General features: G+C 41.5%; 1 protein-coding gene across 3 annotated transcripts in view; it reads left to right on the forward strand.

The window, feature by feature from the left end:
• ahcyl2b (adenosylhomocysteinase like 2b) overlaps nt 1-19,940 on the forward strand; it is a 37,068-nt gene extending 17,128 nt beyond the window's left edge. The window contains exons 2-17 of one of the 3 annotated variants that reach the window (XM_063905601.1): nt 5,451-5,559; nt 10,644-10,787; nt 11,088-11,188; nt 11,271-11,373; nt 11,464-11,558; nt 11,643-11,749; nt 12,356-12,472; nt 12,591-12,654; nt 13,570-13,658; nt 13,739-13,809; nt 14,377-14,471; nt 14,919-15,017; nt 15,539-15,607; nt 15,708-15,786; nt 16,378-16,498; nt 17,036-19,940. In XM_063905601.1, coding sequence (XP_063761671.1) covers nt 5,451-5,559; nt 10,644-10,787; nt 11,088-11,188; nt 11,271-11,373; nt 11,464-11,558; nt 11,643-11,749; nt 12,356-12,472; nt 12,591-12,654; nt 13,570-13,658; nt 13,739-13,809; nt 14,377-14,471; nt 14,919-15,017; nt 15,539-15,607; nt 15,708-15,786; nt 16,378-16,498; nt 17,036-17,042 — 1,470 coding nt within the window. In that variant the 3' untranslated portion in view covers nt 17,043-19,940. Of the gene's footprint in view, nt 1-5,450; nt 5,560-10,643; nt 10,788-11,087; nt 11,189-11,270; nt 11,374-11,463; nt 11,559-11,642; nt 11,750-12,355; nt 12,473-12,590; nt 12,655-13,569; nt 13,659-13,738; nt 13,810-14,376; nt 14,559-14,918; nt 15,018-15,538; nt 15,608-15,707; nt 15,787-16,377; nt 16,503-17,035 lie in introns of those variants that run through there. The other 2 variants (XM_063905602.1, XR_010167809.1) reach the window with 2 other exon arrangements.
• Nucleotides 19,941-21,782: the final 1,842 nt, after the last annotated feature.

Here is a 21,782-nt window from a genome sequence, read left to right on the forward strand (position 1 = left end):
GTCTGTGGCAGGTCTTTGAGGTGCAGGTCTAGAAACAGACAACTGTCTGCGGTGATGGATGATTTAGTGTCTAAAGGGCAGTAATTATAGATGTCGTGCAGCTTGAAAGGCTGCGTTGAGGTGCTATAAATATCAATGTTTGTGGGAGTGTTTCTTTTTTTCCAATTTGATTTAATGATGAAAGACCAGGCTTGTCTTATTTTGTCTTCATTATATTGATGTTCTGCTTCCTCACTTCATCCTCTCATTTGCTGAAGGGTATAGAATTGCACAGAGAAACAAACCCATGAATCAGAAACATGTAACCGAGTGGATAAAAATAAGCGCACCCGTGACCTTGTCGAACAGTTTCAAGGTGGCGCTTTATCGTGAAGAGCTGAACCTCGCAGAGCACAATGGTGGAGTCGCTGTGCATCAGAGCAGATGAAGCCAAAACAAGCTTTCCATTTTCCGCCAATGAACACCATCACATTTACATTTTCTAAAATATGGGAATCTGCAAACGATGGTAAAGGTTCATTTTAAACTGGCCAACAAGTACATCCAATTTATTGAGGTCTAATTAACTGTTTCCGTGGACCAGTCCAATAATGGGGGTCAAAACTGGCTGCCAAAATGGTTTCATGATTTAGAATGTCTATTACGTTAGACCTTTGGCTACTACCCTAAAAAACCAAATTGAAGCACTTGGTTGCCATGTCTTCAATATGGTTTGCAGTTTAAGCAGCAAAACCAAGACATTGCTATTTCCAGCTGACAGCTGAAGAGGCCCAGTGTCGGCTCGCTTGCTGGGGTCTTCATCCCGTGACCCCTTTGTGTTTGATTAGGATCCGGTTCCCCTGTGACACATGTGTGGAAACATACTGAAGATGAATCTCTTCTGGTGTGGATCCGCTATAAAAATAAGCACAGGAAAAGCTCATACAGCGAGACAAATGTTATTTTTTTTAGATTTGTGGAGTCAGGTACTTTTGTTTTGAGAGACCCCAATGTTCAGTTCCTCTGCAGTGGTCTGGGAGGGGGGATTCTCATGTGTGGACTCCCTGCAGCTGTAGAGACATTGCTGTATGTCTTTAGCGTCACATACCATCTTGTATCTTCAGCTGAATACACACACACACGGCACACATGCAGCGTTGGTGTCGCCACGGATGTTAGCATCACCTTTAAATGTAAAATATTTAGCTGACTGCAGGTAATGCACGGGAAGGAGCTTCTGTTTTCCAGCAAGAATCCTTACCCAAGGACAAACGATAGAACTGTGATGTGTGCACATTTAAATGAGTAACGTATTCCCTATAATCCTATGTTAGGCGAAAACTAACACGCCATTAGATTTGTGTCGCTTGTATGACTATGACCCATTCAACCATCTCTAGTTAAAGACAAGCCAAAGAGTGTGTGTGTGTGTGTCTGTCTGTCTGTGTCTTAAGTTACACATTTCTATGCTCATCAACCAGGGACATCAGAGATGACGTCAAACTGGAGATACTGCAGTCCTGTTACCTTAACGTCTTGACATCAGAGATACTGTTTGACTTTTTCGAGACGTCACCACTGCTGATGTTTTGCCAAAGCTCCGACTAATCTGCTACGGTTTTAGACAGATTCCAGAGTCATGCCAAAGGCTTAGAGTGAGTGCAGCTGAGGGAGCTTGGCATTTTGAACTTCATGTGTACATTGTTCTTGTGTCATTTCAAGCTTTTCTGTAGAAGAGAAAAGTAACTTACATTGGCAGACAAATCCAAGCTATGCCTCGATTTCTCCGATCTGTCGATTTTGTTTTAGTAAACAGAGATTACTTTAGATCCAGCGGAAAAATATCAAGTGTCAGCCATACAAAATGAAACCTACGCACGCACACACATCCCTACCTGTAACCAAATCCACCCATCTTGTATGGTTTTTCGAACAGGAGCTGTATTCATTAACATAACTGCTAACCACCGAGTTGGGAAAAACCATTCCCGTACGGATTATGTAATAGTTTATAGTATTTAGGGTATTACTGTATACTATCACCAGTTAGATAAGCAGATGGAACACAAAGCCTGTGTGTGATCTCCTGGGTCGGATATTCATTGAGTTTGTATTTTGAGTTACAATGATGAATGAATTATTACTCAAGCTTACTCCTATACCCCGTCCCAGCTCACACATGGAATTTCTACATACATTTTTACTGACATTTGTGAGTGGTGTCTAATTTGTCCTATAGACCCTAGGAAGAAATCAAATCAATGTGTTAATATTTGAAAGCGTGAGTTGTAAAATTAAGCCACTTTTCTGACCAGTTGCGTAACATTTCCTGGAGGAATCATGGTGTGAATCTTTATTTGTATACCTCATTTAAATGTGTTAAGGAGTCGTAATCAAGAGGGCTGGGTTCTGCCAAGTCTGTGTGTTTGGTTTTCAATTGAAACACATGAAAAGAAAATCCAAGACTGTAGGTTACCGTATTTTAGTTTTCAGTACTTTGGGTGCCAGTGTGTGTCAGAAGAGTCATGGTCCCTTAGCAACACTAGGAACTATTATCAGCCTTTTGCACGGGCATTTGTATCGGACTGCTAGCGTCGTAAACAAGTTCCCGAGTCACCGTTGCCAAACTTCACAGTCCACCTCGGTGGGGTTGCTGCACCTGGCTTCACTCCCAGTATCCCACATCCGTGTCAATCCCACGCGTATAGTATCTAAAAGCAAGTTTTAGCTACTATGCCATTTGGTTTCCCTGCAGTCCAATTTGGAGTGCACGGTGTCGGTCTTGGGTGAGCTCCCATGTGTCCCAGTATTGAGTGAACATTCATTATTCACATGTCACCCTGTTCCCAATCAGTCACCATCCATAATGTAAAGCAGTGCGACGTTAGAGAGGTTAAAGGAGGATGGAAAATGTCACAGAAGGACGGCAAAAGAGACGGGAGGAGAAAAACGTCCAGTTTGCATCTTGTCACGGACACAACAGATTGTTTGTTCAGCAGTCTGCATACATTTCTCATCCCCATGAGGTATTTTCTACACTCTTATATGTAAAATAAGAGAAGATCTTACCCAGATATGGTAGAAATATTCCTTTCTTCATAGTCAGTCAGATTTATTTTCCCAAGCTGTACTCTAAATGTAGATTCAATGAACTCTACATGGTAACCTTTCTGAAAAAGCAGCCAGTGGTTTGTAAAATGAGCGTTTCACATGTTGCTGAGTCACTATAGAGTGAACTAGAATCTCTGCCTCCATTAGCTGTCCTCCGTGTATTTCTTACATAAGGGATAATACATCTCGGGGGTGGGGGGGGCTCTGTCATGTTTATAATGTGAGCTCAGGTCGCCCTCATTTGATGAACAGCTGTTTGTTTCAATATTGCCATTTGACCCCTCATAATGCGACAGACTTCTGTACTTGCACTCGCTCTATTGAGTGCGTTCATACTCAGAATTATGACAAGAAATCTCGGTGCTATGAGTACCCAGATGGTGCAGTCAAAATTCCCCACTCTAAATCCAAAATGTTCTCTGTGCGACATTTCAAACTACTGGGCGAGACACGGTATATGTATTAAAGGGGCCCTATTATGCTCTCAGAGGTTTGCCCTTTTCCTGTAGTTTCGTTCTATAGGTTTTGTGCATGTAAAGGGTCTGCAAAGGCTAAAATTCCAGAAGGAGTTTTTCTCCGACAGAATACCCCCCCCCCCCTCTGCCTGAAACCCCTCAATTGTAGTTTGTTGTTTACCTCTGCGTCATCACTACATAACACTCGTGCTTCGATTTGCTAGCGCTCCAACACCTTGTACGTGCTAGGCTAAGGGGCGGGACATCTCTAAGCGGTTGACCGATCACAACAGAGCCGGCCAGCTAACCAATCAGAGCAGACTGGGCTCTGGTTTCAGACAGAGGGTGAAAAGAGGAGCTGCAGCACAGGACAGTATGAGAAAAATAAAGAGCTTTCTGAACATTAAAGCATGGAGACGTGTCCCAGTAGAGACACTAAATATTAATAGGAACCTGAGAATAACCGTTATAGGGCCCCTTTAAGAAATTGCTCACAGAACTGAGAAAAAAGGCAAGACATTATTATAGTCTATCATGAAAAGTATAACACTTTTGTGCGAGACCTCCGGCAGACTCAATGTTCTTTGTGAGCTCGGTGCTTTTCAGAAGAGCGTACAGAACAGAAATCCTGCAATTTCTCTTTGATTGAAACCTAAAAATATTTGCTTCTATTGTACTCAAGGACGGTCCTTTTTCAACAAGGAGAATGAGGACGGTGAAAAATGAAAAGCACTGACTCATTCTGCTCCTCTTTTAATGCCGCTCACCACCTCCGTCTGCGTGGCATTGGCGAATTTGACGTCATTCAAAAGCTTTTCTCACTTAGAAAAACACACTTCAATTGCTTTTTCACCGAACTCCATTCACATGTTTTTTTTATGATAGGAATAAGTGAGCTATTTATTCTCCATAATGTTATCACTACATGGATTATAATGCACCAAGCTATTGACTGTAATAACGGAAAGAGATCAACAAAGAGATAGGATCATGGTCAGTTTGTGGCTACCGTTAATAAAACCTATTTCACAGACCCGAGATGAACTGTTGTACCTTGGGTCTGCTGTGTGGCCTTGTTGTCGGGTAGATAACGGCCCCATTGTCTTCATTATCTTATAAAAGTCAGAGTGAACTCAACTACTCCCTTGCAGACGGCACTGCAAACGTTCTGTCTTTTCTTTTTATCGTCAGCCTTATATCTTAAAAAAAAAGAAGCTTATTCCGCTGTCCTTGTATCGACGCAGGGAAAGAAAGTCATAAAAAAAGAGATTTGCTCTGAAGTCTACTGACAGCCCTGACGACCATATCACAACAGTGTGTGTTTACACAATAACTGTATATGTGTTCAAAACCTGGTGGTTATTTCCAAGAAGTAAGAGATACCTAAAGGCCCATGTCCACATACAACTTTTTCAATTGAACCAATGAGAACAGAGCACATGCCGTTGAATGGGGTTGCCTCATGAAAAACTACATCCAGAAAGAAAAGTAGCAGCCGAAAGTATTGAAAGCTTTCAGAAACAGCCGGTAGACATTTGTGAAGAAGCTTGTGTTTTTTTTCTCACTATAAGGCTTTCAGACTGAGGCATGAAGCTCATTAATACAGAGTGTGAGAGCAAGCACCTTCTAGATGGATGTAAGAGTAAAAAAAAAACAGATGTCAAACTGGAATATAGTACCACCAACAGATCCAAGGGCGCGACGCTAGTCTGTCATACAACAGTGGTGATTTGTTGCCTTTCTGACAGAAAAAGGCACTATTTGGACACAGGTTCTTTATATATGTGGTGGCTTGAAACTTCATAATGCCAGAAAAACAACCCTTTTTATGTGATCTTCATTACTGTGGTTGTAAATCTGTATCGCGCTCTGATCTCTGTCGCTTTTTGCTCTCTCCACCAGCAGATCCAGTTTGCGGACCAGAAGCAGGAGTTCAACAAGCGGCCCTCCAAGATTGGCCGGCGCTCCCTGTCCCGCTCCATCTCCCAGTCCTCCACAGACAGCTACAGCTCAGGTACACACTTCCTGTTGCTCAATGCCAAACAGCCCACTACTTATCAGATAGTGGACATGTTCCATTACGGTTTGTTTTTTTTATGACACCAGAGATAAAGAAAGTGATTCCCCTTGGAAATCTGTTTGCTTGGCCTGATTGTAGTTTCTATTAAGGGTCAAGTGAGATGGGTAAAACAAGGGAAAGTGGCACTAAAGGCTGAAAACGGAGGGAAACAGCTTCTCTAAAAAGCAACCTAATGTATCTTCCAGCTGCTTTTAAGCCCACAAGTTAAACATTATTCAAGAATGATTGTTAATTGGTTTTACGGGGGATTAATGCTGGACTGTTTCCTTACTTCCGGTGCTTGTCTCAATGAGTGGTCACGGCAAACGACCTTCTTTGACTCAGTGTTAATGTTGGCAGCTATTTTAGATTTAGTCTTAGTCTTAGTCTTTGGACAAAAATGGTTATTAGTTTAGTCACATTTTAGTCCTTTTTATCCTTCATAGTTTTAGTCTAGTTTTAGTCGACGACAACTCAAAACGTTTTAGTCCAGTTTTAGTCGATGAAAAATCATTACATTTTAGTCAACTTTTAGTCAAAATGTTTTTCTCTCTATAAACTAATTCAGTTAGGCAAATACAGGTATCTGAAATTGGAATCAAGGTGACAGTATTAAGTGTTGGAATTCGTAAAGCAACATTTCACCCTCTTAACACTTTGTGTAATATCTGGTGTTCTGCTATAAGGTTCATGCAGAGGCAGATCGCCCATCCCATTAAGAGAGAGAGAGAGAGAGAGAGAGAGAGAGAGAGAGAGAGAGAGAGAGAGAGAGAGAGAGAGAGAGAGAGAGAGAGAGAGAGAGAGAGAGAGAGAGAGAGAGAGAGAGAGAGAGAGAGAGAGAGAGAGAGAGAGAGAGAGAGAGAGAGAGAGAGAGAGAGAGAGAGAGAGAGAGAGAGAGAGAGAGAGAGAGAGAGAGAGAGAGAGAGAGAGAGAGAGAGAGAGAGAGAGAGAGAGAGAGAGAGAGAGAGAGAGAGAGAGAGAGAGAGAGAGAGAGAGAGAGAGAGAGAGAGAGAGAGAGAGAGAGAGAGAGAGAGAGAGAGAGAGAGAGAGAGAGAGAGGCGTGGCGCTGCATGTGTGTGTGCATGGTAGAGCGAGCAAGAGTGAGCGTGTATGTGTCTGGAGAAGTGAGCGGAACAGCAACAACAAAAGTATATGTGTAACAGGTTTTAATAAATACAACGGCCTCCAAAAGAAGAGCTTGCCTGTCCACTTATTTGGAAAAAGTGGGTTATTGAACCCGAAGCCGGAAGAGGAAAATAAAATATCCTGCATTTTGAATGTCCGATAGTCCACCATTTACACTTTAGTCCTGTCTCGTCTCGTCAACGAAAACAAAATACAGATTTCGTCATAGTTTTTAATAATCAAAAATCTATTTTTAGCTCGTCATCGTCTCCTCTTAGTCATGTTGAAAAGGTTGTTGACGAACTTTTTTCGTCATAGTTTTCGTTGACGAAATTAACACTGCTTTGACTACAGGTCAAAATCACTGTTTTTCCAAAAATGTCCAACTTCACTTCACAAAAGGCAACCTCTAAAGAAAAGTATTGTCTTCAAGAGAGACCGTCTGATATGAATAATCCTGTTCTGCCCTCGGAGCATCCATAGTTGAAACACAGTGTGTACACATTGGTGAACTCTGCTTTTAGAGTTCCAGCAGTGTGTCAGGGTCATTGACGTGATGGCTTAATCTTCATTAGCAGAATATGATGGACAAACAGATGGCCGGCAGATGCACAAATGGAGTTTCAGTTAGTAATATGGGATGGGTGCTTAAAATATAGTTAGTATATATTACTCTTTCTGAGAAATGATGACTTGTGACTTCCCACTGGGACGTTTGCCGGCCATCAAAGGCCGTTTAGGGTTAGGGTTAGCAACAAGGGTCAGCTGACCTGCAATGCATTACTCTATGTTTTCAAGGGGACTGCTGGAACTTGTATATCTATTGATTTGCTTCTTGAATTCAGCTCTGCTTTGATCTAGACCTTTGCTGGTCTAAGATCAAAGTTAGCTGGCTCGATGTTGGGTCCCCTTTATGGTGGGATTTGGATTTGTTCCCATTTCACTTTAACACACATCTTGTGTTGTCCTGTCTTCAATCTTTCCCTCCTCTCACCTCCCGCCAAGAGCCTTCCTCTCCAGCCTGAGGTGCTCTCATTAAGTATGATCTGGATTTATTCTACTAGATATTGAGATAATGATCAGAGCTGCATTTATTTCACTCAGTTATTCGACAAACTAGCTGTGCTTTCGGATTCCTTGCGTATTAAGCAGCAACTGTAAAAGTGAAATGCGTCAGTGCAGCCAACATTATTTTTCTCAGAAACATGTGTGGCCCTATTATCCCCCTTTTTGAACCATCTGTGTTATTATCCTCTTTCTTTTTTTTCTCTCCCACCCTGTCCGCTGATTCCCTGTCTTCTCCCATAATTCCCTCACCACAGTGCCTCTCATTTCTTTGATGGTTCCCACAGTGCAGAGGAGAACTTTTCCCAGGAACACTTTGGTTTAGATTAAGATTATAAAAGGTTCCCTTTAAGATTGTGGGCCTTGTAATACGTTTTTGAATGAGAGGAAAACAAGACATATTGGTTTGTGGTAATTTAGTTGTGTGAAATAAGAGTTTTAGATTTGTTACGGCCAAATATTTTCAAACAAGTCGTTCATTTTTACCCAATTTTTACCCTTTTGTGGCTCCAGTAAGTCTGAAGAAATTGCTTGTAGTGCATTCACTGTCCGGGCGACAAGACTACAAATTATAAAAATAAAAACAATATGGAAATGTGGTCGGGCTTAATATACCCCCAGAAACACCGCCACCATTATCCTCAAAGTGGAACCGATACCAATGCAGTTCTTGTTTGTTTCAGTCTGTTTACTTTGATCAAATCATGTCGATGGAAGCAGTTAATCGTGTGAAGTTCCACCACTTTTTCCCCCATAGCTCCTTTTGTAGCAAGCGCCAATCACACGTAGAAGAACGCTTGCGGTGATTTGCTTAGAGCGAAACCATTTGAATAGATAAGAGTACAAAAGGACTGAATGCAGGTCTACAGTAGTTTAACGGGACAGCTGGTGTTACTCTTTGAACTGGGTCGGGTTTTGGACGAATGCCCATAAGAAAAAGACAAATCTGACTGTAGGGGTACAATTCTACATCATTGGATGACTTTTTTTAATGCACACCAAGTTTTATCTTAAATCTATAATAACAGTTATAGATATAAGGAGTAATATTCCCTAGTTTAAGAATGGTAAAGTATTTCCTCCTCCATGTCTTTATCTTCACCAGCTCACTGTATTTGGCTTTGTCCCAGACACAAGTCTCTGTACCCCCCCCCCCACCATCACCCTTTCCTCCTGTCAGTATGGATGGGAGGTTTCAAAAGAAAAACGGTACTCATGGAATATTCTTTTTTTTTCCTTTAAAGCTCTTTCCCTTTCTTGCACAGTACAGCATGTTCTCTAACTGCAGTGTTGCTACAGTGCTGGCGAGGTACCCAGTGTTATCTGGTACTGATCCATGGTCATTTTGCATGGTCATGTGCTGCGGGGACACGTTTCCTTTGTGCATTTTTACCATCTTTACGTTCCACTGCAGTATTATATTGCGAAGACACTGGGGTTTTTGCAGAGGGGTTTTACACATGGCTTTATAATCAATTAAACTCTGAGCTGGCCAGCATGAATCTGTGGCCTACCAAAGTCTAATTGCAGGCTTGAGTAAAAATACAGGCTTTATTCACAGTGAAGAAACCAAAGGACGCATTGTGTTTGTTCCTGCGGTATGAAACCTTAAAGCTCTAAATTGCCTTTGCTGTTGAAAGGACAAACACACAAATCTGCAAGATATTCAAGGTGCTTTACATGCAAATAAAGTCATTAAGGCGAGGTGTAAACCCATGGCATGGTAAACACACGTAAATAGGCTTTAAAGGGATTAAAAACAAAGTAAAACAGAAGATTAAAGTAAGATTCCACGTGGCCGTGACCGCGGGCTGGATTTAATTCCCGCATTAACCAGCGTTTCTGTTTTTATCAGTGCATCCCAAGAGAGATGAGGCAGAGGATGGTGAAGGGAAGAGGATTTATGAGACTGATCCATAAGCTGGTTGTAAACACGCTGACATTGAGGCTGTGATGTTTTGTCTTAGCGGTGCCGGGTGCCGCGTGTCATCCTCAGGGCCGATGGGAAATAGTCCATCGGCCCTTTAACTCCCCCGACATAATGCCTGCGCTTAAAGGCACCATGTAATCGATCCTTTTCACACCGCAGGAATTGCCGAGTCATGGGTTGAGATCTCTTAGTCGGCTGAACATGCTGATCCCTCTGTTGACCATTGGCAGCGGTCCATACGGTTAAACAGTTCAATGAAACCCTTGTAATCTAGGGGTTACCGATGCAAAAACACAGGCCATAGTTGAAGTGCCATGGAGGTCAGAAGACTTCAGCATTGGGTAAATATCCTTGCCTTGAGTTTGAGTAATCTTCTCTAACGGAGAACAACAGTGTGTGTACTTTGTTGATTATGATAGCATAGCAAGTTCTGGGCACAAGGCTGTCAATCTGCATTTCCGCTTAATTATACTCCACTGCTCTACACAACTTACTCTTTCTGTGTTTTCCATTAGCAAAGTTGTGGATAATACCTGGTTTAATTAACCCGTTGGCCGGTTCGAAGCTAGCTAAAAGGGTATTAAAAGGTAGAGCAAAACACTGACTGGTCCAAGAGAATCATTGCTTGCCTTTTTTGCTTTTACTCTAACCCGAAGTGAGTCGAGTGGCGCAGAACCGATAAGTAGAAATTAAGTTTCTGTTAGAGTCGTGTTAATGTCTTGTTAGCAGATGGCACTTATAAGTAGATAATGGCCTCCTCCAAAATTCTTAATAGGAAACCAGCTTTTAATACGTTGTAGTTTGAAACGAGTAGAAATAAAATCATGAAAACAGTCAATTCGTTACAAGCCTATTTTCTACCTCCTTTATGTGTGTGAGATACTGACAGATAGTGTTTATGTGCTTGTTTCTTCTTTAGCGGCGTCGTACACGGACAGCTCTGACGATGAGACGTCTCCTCGGGACAAACAGCAGAAGAACTCCAAGGGTAACGGAGACTTCTGCATCAAAAACATCAAACAGGCCGACTTCGGACGCAGAGAGATCGAGATTGCAGAGCAAGGTAAACCAAACGACCATCAGTCATTACTTAATTAATTCACCGAGTCCATCACTAATCCAGACATAAAGTGTGTGTGTGAGACTGTGAGGACAACATTTAGAAACCAACGCATAAACACCAATCATACATATCACTACGTACACACACACACACACACACACACACACACACACACCCTTAGCATCAGTAACTGCTTCAGCAGGATGAGTCGATGGATTAGCGATGAAGTGTCAGAAGGATTAAACGTTTGGAGTTCCTCAAACATCCAGCTGATTATCTGCTCTCTCGTGTGTCTTTCAGAGATGCCGGCCCTGATGGCTCTGAGGAAGCGAGCCCAGGGGGAGAAACCCCTCGCCGGGGCCAAGGTGGTGGGCTGCACCCACATCACTGCCCAGACTGCTGTGAGTGGGAATGCAAAACACACACACCTTTTTATCATAAGTTATCTTTACTGCAGCTGTGATGACACACTCTCCTCCTCAGGTGCTGATGGAGACCCTCTCAGCTCTGGGGGCTCAGTGTAGATGGGCCGCCTGCAACATCTACTCCACCCAGAACGAAGTGGCAGCTGCTCTGGCAGAAGGAGGTGAGACTGAAAGCTTATTGATGTGTGTGACCAAATCCTTTTCCTGCTTTTTTCGGTATATGAATAAAATGCTTCCTGTCTCGGTTCTAGGTTTCAGTGTTTTTGCATGGAAGGGTGAGTCAGAGGACGACTTCTGGTGGTGCATCGATCGCTGTGTCAACGTGGAAGGCTGGCAACCCAATATGGTAGCACACCTACACTCTAAACAAAGCTTACGTACTGTCTTTCATACCCAATTTAAATATTTTCTCTCTGTTCTACTCTGTCAGATCCTGGATGACGGTGGAGACCTGACTCACTGGATCTATAAAAAGTACCCCAACATGTTCAAGAAGATAAAGGGCATTGTAGAGGAGAGTGTTACCGGTGTGCACAGGTAAGACACATGTGAACACATCCTTCTTTATCTTAAGCAATGTTTTTGAAATATATATTACGTCTTACCCCAGATAAAACCAGTTCACTCTAGTTTAAATGAGAGAATGTACAAGTAGTTTTTCCAAACTTCACACACTTATTGACACTCACAGTTTCTGGTGCACCATCGCCATCTAGTGGTGGAAATGTTAACAATAATAACTATTTATACATCCTTTCATACAAACATTCAGCCAAAAGGGTTCACACAAAAGAACAGATGCATAATCTACATTTTGCAAGACATAACAAATATGGAGCTTGACAATCTAACATTTCACAGAGCTTATATTTCACAGTTGCATAGTATTGTTTCTGACTTGTGTGATCGGAACACCTCCAGATCAGAAAATCAATATTTAATGAAATAAATACAATCATTTCCAAAATTCACATTCTTTTATTTGACAGAATATTCCCTTTCAAGCTGTATTTGTTCCAAAAACCAAAAAAAAATAATGTTAAAGAGCAATATTTGTTTGATAATACATACAAAACTGCCTACGGGTTGAAGCTGCATTGGCAACACTAGTCATACAAATGATTTGTTTGTGTTTGTGTGTAGGTTGTATCAGCTGTCCAAGGCGGGGAAGCTGTGTGTTCCAGCCATGAACGTCAACGACTCGGTGACCAAGCAGAAGTTTGACAACCTGTACTGCTGCAGGGAGTCCATCCTAGACGGGTATGAGACGTATATTAAAACAGAACAGAGTATTTATTGTGGGGCGGTTCCACTCTGTTCCAAACAGTCTGAATATGTATTACTCTGCCGGGGAAAATAATGGTGTTTCTGTCCTCAGCCTGAAGAGGACCACTGATGTCATGTTCGGAGGCAAACAGGTGGTGGTGTGTGGGTACGGAGAGGTAAGGAGGACATTCTCATACGGGAACATATATCTTACACCTCTATTCTGAAATACTGTTATTACTGAAATAATAAGAATCTACTTCACTATACGGAGAGATCTAGAGATAGAGGATCGGCCTCCCCCTTTTTTTAGGCACCAAAGTACGTAGGGGACAGGGAATTAAGTACGCCAAAGGTTTTCTTTTCAGCATATTGATTAATATAAATGGTGACAGGTCATTATAGAGCTATGCAATCCTCACCATCTATAGCATTGGCCAGCTGCTGTTGACAGCTTCTGTTTGATTCTGTTTTGCTGGATGGTTCATCATCAAAGACTACCAGACCGTGGAAAACTGTTGAATAATTCATGGTAAAAAAATGATATTGTGTTTTTTAAAGAAAGGTGAAAACAACAAAAATGACTTTTATTCGGGACATCCATTTTGGGTTTCCACTAGTGTTAAAAATGAAATACTAATTTGGAGTATAGATTAGCTGCTATATTAGCAAATACAAAGAAATGGGTAAGCCAGCCAGCCAATCTATGGCTTAATGAAGGGGAAGAATCTCCCCCTCTGTTATGCTTTGGGATTTTAAATTTCAGGACATTTGGGAATATGTGGTTCATGCATATTCCTGGAAATTACCTTTTTGTTTTGTTTTGATTTTTCTTAGTTTTCTAAACTTCAAATGAAAAGCAGACAATGTTTTCAACAGTCACAATATCACAATCTGAAAACGTTGATCATTCTCTAATGAGTAACAAAATGAAAGTCTGTAATGAGACTCCACATAAAGTAAAAAAGGATAAACAGTAAAACAGCCGATACGATAAGACAGGCTCCCACTGAAACACCGCCTGCTTTAACTGACGGATAAATGATTGAAACATACTGCTGTGCTTATTATCTCTTGTCGTTCACTCCCAGGTGGGCAAAGGCTGCTGCGCTGCCCTCAAAGCCATGGGCTCCATCGTGTACGTCACAGAGATCGACCCCATCTGTGCCTTGCAGGCGTGGTAAGACTCCACTCGTCTCACTTCCTATGCACCACTGCTGTGTTCCATTAGCTTCACACACTTTTATCTCCCAACCACAGCATGGACGGCTTCAGGCTGGTGAAACTGAATGAAGTCATCAGACAAGTGGACATCGTCATCACCTGCACAGGTGGGCTCAGCCGCCGCCGCCGCCGCTCTCTGTGCGAGCAACATGGCGTTCTCTCGGCGTTTCTTCAGGATGACTGGGCAGATTCTCAGTCTCTGTCGTCACAGTCGCTAATCAAGTTCTCAGATCAGCAGCCAGGGAGTTGCACTTAATTAGAGCTGAGAATTACTCGCCTCTCTGCGTCTTTACTTAATGTTTCGCTGGCAGGCCTGCAGCAGTGGGGGGGTCTCAAAGGGTGACTGCAATATGACAGACAGAAAGATAATAAGGTAGAAGAAGCTGCATGGGACTCATGAAAGATGTTCCCTTTTTAAAACAAAGTGGTGTAAATTAAGTTAGCTCCTTTAACTTGTTTGATTCTTGTGAATTAATAATGCTTCTGTAGTGAAATAAGGGGGAAATAAGCTGTCATAAAAATATCGAGCAGCTTTTGGACATAAATGATAAAGCTCCTCTACTGTCTTTCGTTGTGTCTATCTTTTTGTCTATTTCATATTTTTGATTTGTGACCGTCTTGCTCTGCGTTCTGTCATTTGTCCTCATCTTTTATCGTCTCTCCTCCTCCCTCAGGCAATAAGAACGTGGTGGTGAGAGAGTACCTGGACCGCATGAAGAACGGCTGCATCGTCTGCAACATGGGACACTCCAACACTGAGATCGATGTGGTCAGTTTCCAGCTAGAGATACCTTGTAAAGAAACCGAAACATTAGTGAATAAAACAAACCACGTGACATGAGGACAAGAGTTTGATGTAAGATGAACCATTTGTGGTCAGAATTTTAAAAAGCCAGGGACAAATGAACTATAAGCTTCCTTTACTGCTTCCTTTTTTACCTCTTTAACCTTTCCCAAACCCTTAATGAAGGTTATGATCCCACTGTGTAATGCTGTTGTTAGAACAGCTTAGTTCTTAAGTATAATTAAGCTTTTTACCCGTGTGCTCATGCAGAGTGTCTTACAATTAGTGTGCAGAGATGAGGGTCACGGTGCAATGATTCTATTCTCCTAAACATAAAAATGCACTCGAAAATATTGCAATTTTGATAAACTTATGATGAATTTTGCAGCTTTAACAAATGTGTGACTGATTGATTATTTGCTCCTCCTGTAGGCGAGCCTCCGGACTCCTGAGCTGACCTGGGAGAGAGTGCGCTCTCAGGTGGACCACGTCATCTGGCCTGATGGCAAGAGGATAGTGCTGCTGGCTGAGGTACACTCACTCACTCACTCACTCACTCACTCACTCACTCACTCACTCACTCACTCACTCACTCACTCACTCAGAACACATCAGTATAAGCACTTTTAAAATTCCTAGCTGGAGACTGTTATTTATTTGAGATGTTGTAAATAAATTTGAAAAGAACGAGGGATTATACTTACAGAAACAACACTGCAGATGCACATTGCAGTTTAAGAATAGGCGTGTGTGTCACACTGACAGAATGAGAGCAGTCTGTCTATCGACGGCTGTGTCTCTGCTGCTGTTAGATCTCCAGCAGGTTTTAACCTCATCAGTAGATCCTCCACCCTCACCTCTCCTGCCTCCATCATAGCTCTCTGTTCCAAAATATATTTAAAGAGCTGATACATAATCTTAACGTAATCATTTAGTGCTTCAGAAATAGTGACTTTTCGATAGCTGGTTTTCAAAATAAGAGCTTTGTCACCTTGTTTTACAATGCAAGGCTTCACAATCATACATTCTCATACACTTGTCTTCCTCTACAGGGTCGTCTGCTGAACCTCAGCTGTTCCACTGTGCCCACCTTTGTTCTCTCCATCACCGCCACCACCCAGGTAAAACAATTTAGTTCACATGATTTAGTTTTTGTATTTCACATTTATAAAGATGTTGGCAAAAGTGTGTTTGTGACTCACACTTGTGTTCTCCGCCCAGGCGCTGGCTCTGATAGAGCTGTACAACGCCCCAGAGGGACGCTACAAACAGGATGTTTACCTGCTGCCCAAGAAGATGGGTAAGACTATTATTCAGGCCACAATTTGCTAAGGAATCAACCAGACCTCTGAATACAAAAATACTTCAAACACGTGGCAAGATATCACGCCAGCATGATCCAAAATTCCCCTGTTTGGTACTGAAGTAGCCACTAAGCAGGAAGTCGTTCCAGGGAGGTTGTTTCTGCCCGAGCAGAGAGCCTGCAGGCAAATTGCTTTTATCTCTATAGACAACACAGTCAGTCTCATCTGCTCAGACTGTGGATATCATTCACAGTGGACTGACTCTGTGTGTGTGTGTGTCTGTGCAGCATGTCTGCAGCGCTGCCCGTCACATCTCTTAGCGTTCTCTCTGTGACTTAAAGCAGAGCACACACAAAGTAAATAAAAACAGAGGCAAATGTAGGTCAGTGTCGGCTGCTGCTAGCACAGCACACACTGATGATGGATGCGAGGAGAGGAAGGGGTGAGATGAGGAAGGAAGGAAGAATGTGGAGAAGGAAGAAGGAAAGAAACAGACGGTAAATCAGAGAGCTTCCGTCATTGGATAATGGATCAGCCACAGACACCTGGTCATGGTGAAATGTTTATTTTCTTTTTTGCCATTTCAGATGAGTATGTGGCCAGCCTACATCTCCCCACATTCGACGCACATCTCACAGAGCTGAGCGACGAGCAGGCCAAGTATCTGGGCTTGAACAAGAACGGGCCCTTTAAGCCAAACTACTATAGGTAAGCAAACACGTCAACACTTGACAACAATCTTATTTTGAAAGGACTTTAGGTGCTTTATACGACAACGTGTTGGAAGCATTGTATGTTGTATAGAATAAAGTGAAGCCACATGGAGGGTGGTACATTTCTCTGTAAACACTCAGGATTTCCGGGATTACATCTGTAAATGAATCTCAGATATCTGCCGGTTTAAATAGGTACAATGGCAAGATCAAACTCAGAAATTAAGTTCAATTAAAGTCACACATTTAAAAGAAAATATCCTAGAAAAATAGTGTGTGAAAAATTTGCAGGGTTGATTTTAAATAGTTTTTTTTAATGATTTAATAACATTATATTCTTTGGAGAAATTCCCCTTTTTCTCAGATTATTACCCCCTACCCTTGCTCGGTAATTTATTTATTTTTTAGCTACTATGTGCTGACATTTAAGGGATTATCCTTTAAAGGAAGAGACCGTAAAGTTGTTTTCACCTTTCTATATTTAAATCAACTATCATCCTAACGTGTGTGCTTTCTCCCTTTTCTCCCTCAGGTATTAAACCAGTGTCGGCGTTTGACTGCAGAAATACAAATACTCCATGATTGGCACAGACTCATAGAGGGGGAGGAGGAGGAGGAGGAGGAGGAGAACAGAAGGAAGGACACACCTGCTTTATATATTGGGGGGGGAGGTAGGGGAGGAGCTCTGACTGAACCTGAGGAGGGGCCTGGGCTTATCTTGCGTTATGGCAGCCGTTTTATTTATTCTCGCTCGACAACAATAATGGTAATTCTAAATCTGTGGAGCTGCTCCCGCCATTAGCCGTGAGCTAGCTCCGCGACGTCTTCTTCTGGAAGATGTTTTTCTTCCTTTTTCACCACAATTATCTCTCTTTCTCTTTAATCACTCGTTTGTATGTCGACTTGTATGTAAATCCTCCATCCACCCTCCCCTTCCCATTGCCAGATCTTTTATTGTTTAACTATTAAAGATGAAATTATTGATGCTTAAAAGATATATACTATATAAAAACAAAAAACTTGATTTAAGAAAAAAAAATCTGTGTGAATGATGGCCGTTGAAGATTCAGTGACGGACACTTTTCTTTCATGTCCTATTTTTGTTGTCTTCTCTTTTCTACCTGTGATTTTGTTTTTCTCTTGCGTAATATTGAGAGGGCGGGGTTAAGATCTAGTGGGCGGGGATTAGGCGGGATCTCAGGGTCCAATCATATCATGTCTTTTATTTGATCCTCCTCATTGAGATTCACCGTTGTGTCTGTTTTTAAACGGTTCTTTTTATGTTTTCTGTCCTATCCGATCAGCCTGTAGTTTTTCAGAACTTTTCTTAGTATGACTGGACCGGGTCTTCCCACCTGTCACTCAAAGCCACAGTGAAAACATCTCATTGGCTGCTTCTTTCTCGGCTTCCATGCTCACAAGGCGCCTGTGTTGAAGTATTTCCATCTTGTGAGAGATTTCATTTAGTCTCTTCCTTTACCAATACTGACTTTACTGTATTAGAAGCATGGCAGGTTGTCAGACCATTAAATACTGTATATTTAGATATTTATATTGAAGCATTTTCTATCCTTTTCTCTCCTGCGCCACCTCCTATCATTACTTTTCGAAAGGAATCATCATATGTCCTAAAGATAAGCAATTAAGTGTTCTGATGATAAGTGTAATAAATGTATTTAAGCCCTCACTTTGAATACTGTGACAGAAAATATTTAAAGAGAAACCAAATGAGCAGCTAATTGCTGCCTGGCCGGTACTTAAACAGATCTTCAATCAGGTCCTCAACAAAAAAAATGTATGTTTTTTTTTACAGTATTTACCATACACACTACAACTCTTTGGTACTCACTGAAAAAGTTCTGTTTAACAAGTAAGAATTATTCTCTCTTCAAGAAGCACATTTACCCTCGCTGTAAATCCACATGAATCTGCCTGTAAATGGAAATGTCCCCCCTTTTAAAAAAGAAAAAAAAAACTTGGCTTGCTAGCCTTGAAATATTTGAGTTTCTTCTTCCCCTCCTGAAAGGCTTAGATTCTCTCCAGCTGACATGACGGTGCAAATTAGAAAGTCCTGACAGTCATTTCAGCTGACAGCCAAGTTCTCCCCGCCCGCCGCAATACTGGCTCTGCACCTGAACCCATCAGGTGCTCTGCTAACCTGCTGAGAGACGCTGCCACCATTCCCCTCACAGAGAGGGATCACATGCTTAAAAACACATATTCAGGTCTTGGATCATTTTACACATTTCTAATGAGAGGAAATAGCACAAAAAGCTTTTTCATTTACCAGTTTTGCTCATTCAGACTAAAAATAGGCACAGGTAATGCAGTTTATTTGCTGTGTAACACTGACTAGTATATTAACAAACTTTTTAACATCAACAAAAGTCTTTTGAGAACTCTTAAGAAAATGTATGCCAGCAGCCAGTTAGCTCATTTTAGCATGAAGGTTAAAGGGCAACATTGTCCAACTACAAACGCCTCTGAAAGTTGGGTTTGCTTTAAAAACATTTTAAAAATTAGCAAAACTTAAGTGAGCTTTAAAGATGCTTGCAGCTAAATTTTGTTCATTTTGGACAAAGCCAGGGTAGCAGTTTTCCGCTGTTTACCGTCTTCGACCTAAGCTAACTGGCGGCTATCCACAGCTACAATTTTAGCATACAGTTATGAGTAGGATTGATCTTATTATCCAAGTTTCAACAAGTATGTCAATTAGAGTATTTCCCAAATGTCAAACTATTCCTTATTCATTTGATAAAAGCAAATTAAAGTATAAAGAAATATACATTTATAGGCGCGTAGTGACCTAGCATACGCCCAAAGATCCTACACTGTGTCACAGTGCACAACCTCATTATCACAATGTGTGTGCATTAATGTCTCCTTGTGCAGTTGAGAAACCCTTCTTATAGTCGTGCGACCTGTGCTCTTAAACCTGTTGTCTTACTTTACCCTTTTGTAGGTGTGAATGTGTGTATAACCTCTGGAGAGAAAGATAAGGTGATTATAGATGATGAGGTGTGTGTGTGTGTGTGTTAATGTCCTTCAGTGTTTTGAACACATCTTTTCGTCTACAATTGCTTTCCGTTAACAGCTGCCTCAGGATCCTATAGCCTGTGCGTTAGGGGGAGAAAGCATTTTTTTAGTTTGGTCGTACGGGTGGGCGGGGGAAGACACCAGCATCATATCTGTATATACTCTATATACAGATATGACAACCTTTAAAAGTATAGGAAGGTAAAAGAAGATCCACTCCTGTATTTATTGTTGTAAATCCTAATACAGTGCAAACTGGCAAATTCTCAAACATGTTTTAAGTTGTCGATTAAATAAAAAAATACCCTATGTTTAAATATTGCAAGTGATAATGGTAGATGATGAGCAATAATTTAAAACATTCTGTAATCTTACTGAATAAAGATGTAAAAAAACGGTAACCCCTTTGTGTTCATCTTCTTTATTCGACTGGTCTCTACACATAATCACCCACTTGTGTAGGTGTTTGTGTGTCTTTGCAGTCCGGTTTCTCAGTCGTAGTGGTTATGTGTGTTGGGGGAAGGGGTGCAGCTGCTGAGATCTGTCCCAGCCACAGTGATGTCATCTGAGCCAGGAGCCAACACACTGGGACGTCTCTGACATCTACAGCTGGCTGTGAGCCTTTTATTTATTTGTGACACACAAATCAACTCTACAAAGTTAGCCCATTTGGACCCTGAAAGTTAAATGTTTAAGACCTACAGGCACAAGGTCTGAAGAGATTTTCAAAATCTGTTCAGATGGAAAGTGAGTTTTCATTGTACTGTATTAAAGTCATCCGGCTCAGGGGACTACTCCTTTTTCTTTTGACTATATTAAAGGAGAAAGACTTAATATAGTCATGAAATTGCTGAACTGTATCTTTAGAAAATATAACTATATTTCAAATATTAACCCATCATGGTCGATATCAAAGAAATGTACACTTTTACATTGTAAACAATTGTATAAAATAAACACAATGAAAGTGTTCATTTAAAAATGAAAATCCTGACTTTGACCATTAACAGAAGTGTAATTCTATTCTCTGATCTGAAAAATGTCGTTTTGGGAGAACAAATGTGCTGGCTTCAGAGTATTTGGAACATCATTTTAAATGTGCACGCAAATTTGAGTGTAATCTGGAGCCGTGTCAATTGTTATTTTTGGAGATGCTCTATGGAGGCGTTTTAGAAATAACCCTGATGTCACCAACTTTATTTCAACTTGGGCTTGGAGACTATAAGTGTAAAATAAGCAGCATCCTAGAACCACAGATACAACCATCTGACAACTTCTAGAAAACTCTCATCTAGATAGATAGAATCGGAGGATGAAACCCTCTTTATTAGTCACATACATGCACACAGCAGAGCACACACAGTGAAATTGGTCCTCTGCATTTAACCCATCCTAGTACTAGGAGCAGTGGGCAGCTATCGAGCAATGGGGAGGGGGGATTGGAGGTGTCCGGTGCCTTGCTCAAGGGCACCACAGCAGGGCCTAGGAGGTGAACTGGGACCTCTCCAAGTAGCAGTCCACTTTCCATTTTACAAGTCTGTTCGGGAACTTGAACCGGCGACCCTACGATTCCCAGTCCAAGCCACTGACTGAGCCACTGCTGGACAGTTGTCATCATTATAGAAAATATGCATGGATATATAGCTTTGTGAGACTTGAGTCTAAAGTGATTTAACCAGCAGTACCAGAAGCTCGACTGTACAATCTAATCATGTCATCGTAAGTGGTTTTTCACAGTCAGGCGTTAGTGTGTGTTGGTAGAAATTGTTGCCATTATACACACAAGCCCCCACCTCCATATATCAATAATTCACTTGCTTCCCTGAAGGGAGGGTGTGGGCGCCTCCACCTCCATCTTACAATTGAACTGTCACAGAAATAAAGAAGCAGACACAACTGATGTGTACCACTGACAGCAGATTGAATTGCTCAACGTTTTATTACCAAGGACAAATCCTGTTTCATGTTGATTCAGTCTGACACAGCTGGTGGGGAACATCATCCATCATCCAAAGCTGGTAAAAATGTGATGGTTCATATTTTTCTACAGGCAACTGTAGCCACCCTGCTGTGCTGCCAAGGGCAAAACACAGTGACCACTATTTGATCAAAGGGTAACTTAAGAACACAATATGATGATAAGAGTTTATCCTTTTTTTGTTGTGTTTTTACATAAGATTACACAAATACACAGAATATCTACCTCCATATTTATCAAGCATTGGCTCTTGAGTTTTGAATGC

Source organism: Eleginops maclovinus, chromosome 17 (genome assembly GCF_036324505.1).
Source record: "Eleginops maclovinus isolate JMC-PN-2008 ecotype Puerto Natales chromosome 17, JC_Emac_rtc_rv5, whole genome shotgun sequence".
NCBI lineage: Eukaryota > Metazoa > Chordata > Actinopteri > Perciformes > Eleginopidae > Eleginops > Eleginops maclovinus.